Source organism: Capricornis sumatraensis, chromosome 10 (genome assembly GCF_032405125.1).
Source record: "Capricornis sumatraensis isolate serow.1 chromosome 10, serow.2, whole genome shotgun sequence".
Classification (NCBI taxonomy): Eukaryota; Metazoa; Chordata; class Mammalia; order Artiodactyla; family Bovidae; genus Capricornis; species Capricornis sumatraensis.
In genome coordinates, this window is record NC_091078.1 from 57,234,986 (window position 1) to 57,241,410 (window position 6,425).

Genomic DNA, 6,425 nt, shown 5'->3' on the forward strand with positions numbered 1-6,425 from the left:
CAAACAGATGGCGAATTGTCAGGAGCGCTGCCTACAGTTTCTTACCCGGGAAAGAGGCGCCGGGGCCTCTCATTCCTCTTCTCCCTTCCTAACCTTCTCTGCTGTCTCCCCCAGGCTGGGAGACCGAGATAATTCCGAGATGCCCCAGAGCCTACCTTGACGCGTTTGGGCTCTCCTGGGAAGTCTTTCGAGAAGACTGAGGGAATCTGGGATTCTGGGGAGGCAGGAGAACGGATTGTACAAAGTTGCCGAGATGTGACGGGACTCCCTATCTGGAGAAAGAGCCATATACATACATACACATATTTTTTAAAAACAAATTTTACAGTTAATTTGGGGTTAGTGCCCACCTACCCCACTAGGTTGGGGTCTCCACCAAGGCAGGGAAAGACTTTGTATCCGGGGTGCTTGAAATATACTTGACACTTAATAGGTGATCAATAAATACCTACTGAATGAGTGAAAGAACCAAAGCTCCCCAGGTGAGGAGGTGTCACCTGCCCTCTAAAGAGCGAAGCCAGGTGCCCGCTTGACTCCCAACATCAATGATTTCCCCTAGACCCCAGAGGGTAGTACTGGGATTCTCTCAGACACATAAGGTCGGGGTGTCCTGTTACCCTCAAACACGGAGGGAGGGGTTGTGCTCCCCACTTTTGAAGGGCATGGCCGTGGTCTGCCTCTGGCGCCAGAAGGCAATATGCCCTTTCCCTCTTCCATGTCCGAGTGTACAGCCAGGGAGTCCCCAAAGCCCTACGGGCAGGAGTGCTCCCCCAGATTGCGGGGGAGCGCAATTTGCTCCTCGAGCGCAATTGCTCCTCGAGCGCAGCACCGCCTGAATCCCTCAGATCCCCAGTGGAAAGAAGGTAACTCCCCCACTTCCCAAAGATTAGGTCCCGTCTTTCCTGTAAACCCGGAAGTAAGGTCATCGTCCCACCGCCGCGCCAGACCCTAGTGGACAGATGGGTGGAGCTCAGAACACCTCAAAAGGCGGGCTCCGGGTCCCCACATCCCCAGCCCCACCCCGAGATCTCGAAGGCAGTGATGGGGCGCCCCCCGCCTCCGCACATCTACTGGGGCTCCAGATTGTAGGGCAGGGCGGCGCTTCTCGGAAAGAGACCGGCTGGGCGGGATCAGGTGGGCGGGGTGGCCGAAGGGGAAGGAGGAAGCGCAGGCCAACGACGCGACTCGACTGCGCGGCGGCTCCCGGGGCACCCCGCCATGACTGAAGGAGTCCCCAGCGCGGGGTCCGCGCTCCCCACGCCTGCCATGTCCTCCCTGCCCCTGGCAGCGCTCAACGTGCGAGTGCGGCGCCGCCTGTCGCTCTTCCTAAACGTGCGGGCGCCGGTGGCGGCCGACTGGACCGTGCTGGCGGAGGCGATGGACTTCGAGTACTTGGAGATCCAGCAGCTGGAGAAGTACGCCGACCCCACGAGCAGGCTGCTGGACGACTGGCAGCGACGTCCGGGCGCCTCAGTGGGCCGCCTGCTCGAGCTGCTCGCCAAGCTCGGCCGTGAGGACGTGCTGATGGAACTGGGACCCAGCATCGGTGAGGAAGCCCCTCTTCCGGCCTCACATCCGATGTGGGAGCGGGAGATGAAAGACCCGACCTTCACTGGCCCCTCCTCGGAGGGACCCATCCCTCCTCGGAGGCGGCGGGGTGGCGGGGTACTTTGGGGGTAGCAAGGGAGACATTGGAGACAGCCCGCAGAGGGGAAACCGCGCAAGACTAGTTCCCTCTTTCAATACCGGGGATGATGGGGCCTGGAGAAAGGAGGCGAAGGCCCCGAAAGGCACAAGGAAACCGCTAAGGCCAAAGCTTTCACATCGGACCAGGAGTCAGAATCCGGGTCCTCTGTTGGGGTGCTTGGGACTGCTTCAAGTAGAGCAATAGGCAGGGAAGGGGCTGAAAGCTGACAGTCTTGGAAATCTCAGGTCCCTAGAAAATGCACCCTTTCCTGCCACCTTCTGACACACAATATACTTGCACAGGCATGGGGACAGTGACCCACCTCGTTTGGTTGGGGCTGCTGCCCTTGCTGCATATACACACCAGGTCTCCTGAGTGCTTTCATGCTCTGCCCGCATCAGCAGTGGATCCTAGAGGACACCTTGGGCTTAATTCTCAGGAGCCTTAAAAGTTGGGGGGGGGCGGTGAGGAAAGGGGCAGAGGCACAAGCCTGACCTCGATGGCTTCTCTCATAACCAGAACACCACTGATATCCTTTTAGGATGGCCAGAGCCAGGTGGGAGCTCTGGCCATCCTAACAGAGCTGTTAAACTGTGGATGGCACCAGTGGGCTGGAGAAGCCCTGAGGCACAACACAGCCAGGAAGGTGGGGCCGGGGCTGGATCCTGACTGTGGGTAAAGGCATGGGGTACCCCTGGGGAGCTGGCCACACCTTGTCTCTTCCCTACAGAGGAGGACTGCCAAAAGTATATTCTGAAGCAGCAGCAGGAGGCATCTGAGAAGCCTTTACAGGTGGACTCTATAGACAGCAGCATCCCTCGGATAAATGACATGGCAGGCATTACTATTCGCGACGACCCCCTAGGTAAGGGCCCAGTCCTGCCCCTCTGGGCCATAGCACATTGTGGAGTTAAGAGCATGAGTGTTGGAAGCAGATGGGTTGTGCTTGGGCAAGTCAATCTGTCTGAGCTTCAGTTTCCTAAGAAATGGGAATAATAATAGTCCAACCTCTGGTTTCGAGTATGAGAAGTGATGTTTAGCTCATGGCTAACCTAGGCCTTGGCCTGGGGTGGAGAGGAGGTACTCATTGTTCGATTGTGTGGGATCCAGAACCAGGGTCGCTTAGGCTGGGGGCACCTGGCTGGGCTCATCCCCAGCCTTCCTGGAGGGCTCTGACCATCCGCATTGTGCTCGCACCCAGGGCAAAAGCCTGAGTATTTTGATGCCTTCATCTGCTACTGCCCCAGCGATATTGAGTTTGTCCACGAGATGATCCGGCAGCTGGAACAGACAAACTATCGGCTGAAGTTGTGCGTGTCTGACCGTGACGTCCTGCCTGGCACCTGTGTCTGGTCCATCGCCAGTGAACTCATTGAGAAGAGGTTGGCTACGTGGCCGCAGGGCAAGTGGGTGGGTGTGCAAAGCCCTGCCAGGGATCCCCATGCTGGGGCCCTCCCAGTCAGCCCCTGTCTAGCCTGGCACACTGGGATCCTCCCAAGGCTGTCCCCTGGTGAGTCACCATAGTGCCTGTAGCCTGCCCACTCTCCCCTAGGTGCCGTCGGATGGTGGTGGTTGTCTCTGACGAATACCTGCAAAGCAAGGAATGTGATTTCCAGACTAAGTTTGCACTCAGCCTCTCTCCAGGTGAGCTCAGCCCTGCCCTTGCCATGGAGCAGTGGGCAGGGCCTCAAGATGCCAGCCGTCCCTCCTTAAGGGCCATGGATGTAGCATCAGGGAACTCAGGCAGGTCTCTACACACCTAAGTGTGTGTGCACAGGAGTGCCCTTTGCGTGGGTAAATAGGCACCGGGGGTGCTTATTGGGAAACCCCTGACTGGAGGACTGGTCCAGCCCTGTGATGGCAGAGAGCCTGGAGCAAGCTCTGCCCCCTCTGGCTTGCAGGTGCCCATCAGAAGCGACTGATCCCCATCAAGTACAAGCCAATGAAGAAAGAGTTCCCCAGCATCCTGCGCTTCATCACTGTCTGTGACTACACCAACCCCTGCACCCAGAACTGGTTCTGGACTCGCCTCGCCAAGGCCCTGTCCATGCCCTGAACTGCCCGAGCCCCTGGGAGCGCGTGCCTCTGTGTGCCTGTACATGTCTTTCTACCCCTGCCTCCACCCGCAGTTGTAGGGGGATCTGTGCTCCGCTGGCCTCTCGATCCCTGGACATGCCTGCTCCACGGACACAGCTGCAGCCATGGTCCATATCTGGACAGCACCTCTCATGTCCTCCATAGAACATGGGGCACGCCCACTTGCTGAGTTATCAGCCAGGATGGTGGAAACCAGAGGCAGCTGGGACTAAGCGGAAGACCAGAAGAGCCAGCTCTGACCCCTCCATCCGTCTTGGGCCTCAGTTTCTCTGCCTGAGAACTAACCGGGGTGTGGGGAACAGGCAGTTGCTGTGTTTGAATCATCGTGGGAAATGGTGAAGCACTGTTCTGAGTCTCCTGGTTGAGGGCCAGCTGGCCACTGCGGGGACCAGGTGCTGTGCAGCTGCTTCCACAGTGCTTCAGGGCCCCACACCTCACACCCCACTTCCCCCTGCACCAGGGGACAGAGGGTGAAGCAGGCTGGCCCAGCACAGGGGGATCCTGCATGGAGCCTGATCCCCCACGGCCCACCTCTCATCTGCCTTTTTGACTCCTCCCAGCCTCTGCTCATCTTCAGCGTGGTAAGTCCCCAAGAGTCTGGCCTGCATAAGTCCCCAAGAGTCTGGCCTGCACTCCTGGGGCTGTCTTTCACTTCCACCTGTCGAGTGCCTATGGTTCTCTCAGCTCTGCCCTGCACGATACAAGATTCCGACTTCTGGCCTCTCCGTCAGATTTGGTTTCTGGGGCTAGGTCAGCGTGGTGGTTTGGGCAGGAAGTCTTTCTTTCCGGGGCCCACTCACAGGGAGAACTTTCCCACCAGTCTTCTGTTGCTTAGCTGCCTTACCAAGTTGTTTGCTGGAACTAGTTTACAGGGACCACACAAGAGCCTCCTGCCCCAAAGCTTGTGGGCACATGGACACATACAAGCCCACTCGCCAAGACACAGGGATACACGCACTAGAACCCTCACACACAGACATACAGGCATCTTCGTGCACACATTCCCCTGGGTACAGTTCCCAGAAACAGCTGGTGGGATAGTCCCACCACAAGGGGATCCTAACCCTGGACAAGATGGGACACTCTTGTATCCTTCTTCTGTTTTCCTTTTTCACTGGAACCAGATTCTGGAAAGGACCCACTGTACCAGCATTTACACCTTCAGTGAAGCGCAGAGCAAGGGAAAGAGCTGTTGAACTCACACAACAGGTTAGCTGCGACAGCTGGTTTTCTCTCCTCAGGAGAGTTGTATGTTCTTTTCTCTTCACCTCTCCTTCAAGGAGAAATGGTCATGATCTCAGACCTCTGTCCCAGCATGGAGCCCAGGACCCTAAATCTAAAAGCAAATATATGTCTTCTCTCCTCTACCTTCAGTGAGGGCTGGGGGCAAAGCACCTTCCCTCGGGGTCTCAGGAGGGTCTGGAGGCCCCACTCTGCCTGATTCTCATGAAGCACTTAGCTACCAGGTGCCTATCCCCTTTGATATTGGGAAATATTTTACAACAATTTCAAAAAGGTTCTTTCAAACCTGTTTCTATTCATTGTAAGAAGGTCAAAGAGAAACTGAGAAAGGCCTCTGTTTGTAGTTGCCCCCTTCTGTATCCTAGGTTTATAATAAAGAGTCTCTACTTCGGGAGCAGCAGGTTTCATTGGTGTCTGGAAAGAGTATGAAAGCAGTAACCTGGGTGTGAAAAACTGGCCCCTTGGGGAGGTTCAAGTGGGTCTGGCAGGGGCTTCCTGAAGGCTGGGGCTCCACCCCCGGCCTCTCTAGGGCTGCAGACAAAGTTAGAAACAGCAGCTCAGCTCCTGATGCTGGGGATACTGCTTACCTCTGCCAAGCTGGGTCTTCCGGTGAATCAACCACGCGCCTGGGTGGGACAGGGCTGCTCTTCCAGGCCCCAAGAAGAATTTGGATAAGATCCCCATTCTAGATCACAGATCCCTGGAGAACTCAGTTGTTAAGAATGGCCATCCTGGGGCATGTCTATGTTAACCCTAAAGGAGTTGATCTGTTTTTAAATAGAATGCACCACTTTTTTACTGTTCCCTTGAGAAAAATTGGAAAATATAAACAAACAAACAAAAAAACACCCATAATCCCAATCCCGGAGACGAGTCCAGTGATTTTTTAGAGTGCCCAGAGATTATCAGCAACCTCAGCTATTCTCTCCCTGGTCTCTGTTACCATGTCCTGGCTCCTGAGCCTTGTGGATGCTGGAGGCATCCCAGCCTGGCCCCTAGCACTCCTAGAAACCCCTCTGTGTTCAGAGCAGCCCCGAGGCCAGACCTTCCTCTCTAGTGGCCCCTTGGAAACACAGCCTCAGTGTGGTCCCAGCAGGGCCCCCAGGATCTGCCTGAAACCCCCATGGCTGTGGCGGGGGCACAATCTTTGGGTCTGCTCCTGGTCATGGCGAGGGGTTTCTGGGTAACACGTTACATCATGGGGAAAGCCTCCATTCTCTCAGGTCATGATGGTGACCCGAATGTGCTCACCTCACTCTCATCTGATCCTCACACCCTTCCCACCTTCCTCCAGTGCCCACCTCCCCACAGGCAGGTTCCCAGATACTGAGAAAGCTTCCTCTTCTCACTTTTGGTTTAGTCCTCTAAGAACTTTTGACAGAGAAATCCTCTTTTTTCG

The 6,425-nt window shown here is 56.1% G+C and overlaps 1 protein-coding gene across 8 annotated transcripts; it reads left to right on the forward strand.

The window, feature by feature from the left end:
* Positions 1-1,173: 1,173 nt before the first annotated feature.
* On the forward strand, positions 1,174-5,364 carry MYD88 (MYD88 innate immune signal transduction adaptor). Of its 8 annotated transcripts, none has more exons than XM_068981916.1 (5): positions 1,174-1,546; positions 2,418-2,552; positions 2,889-3,093; positions 3,240-3,331; positions 3,589-5,364. In XM_068981916.1, the coding sequence occupies exons 1-5, from the start codon at positions 1,219-1,221 to the stop codon at positions 3,741-3,743; spliced, it is 915 nt and encodes a 304-aa protein (XP_068838017.1). In that variant the 5' UTR covers positions 1,174-1,218; the 3' UTR covers positions 3,744-5,364. The 8 variants fall into 8 exon arrangements, with proteins under 8 accessions (XP_068838017.1, XP_068838018.1, XP_068838020.1 ...); XM_068981917.1 differs by having other exon boundaries at positions 2,889-3,069; XM_068981919.1 differs by having other exon boundaries at positions 2,889-3,050; positions 3,589-3,712.
* The last annotated feature ends 1,061 nt before the right edge of the window (positions 5,365-6,425 follow it).

Excerpts from the sequence above, each read along its gene's own strand:
- MYD88 (XM_068981916.1), top strand. The coding sequence starts at position 1,219 with ATGACTGAAGGAGTCCCCAGCGCGGGGTCCGCGCTCCCCACGCCTGCC. Across the intron at positions 1,547-2,417 it reads GGAACTGGGACCCAGCATCG|AGGAGGACTGCCAAAAGTAT; the intron begins GTGAGGAAGCCC and ends TCTTCCCTACAG. Across the intron at positions 3,332-3,588 it reads TGCACTCAGCCTCTCTCCAG|GTGCCCATCAGAAGCGACTG; the intron begins GTGAGCTCAGCC and ends TCTGGCTTGCAG.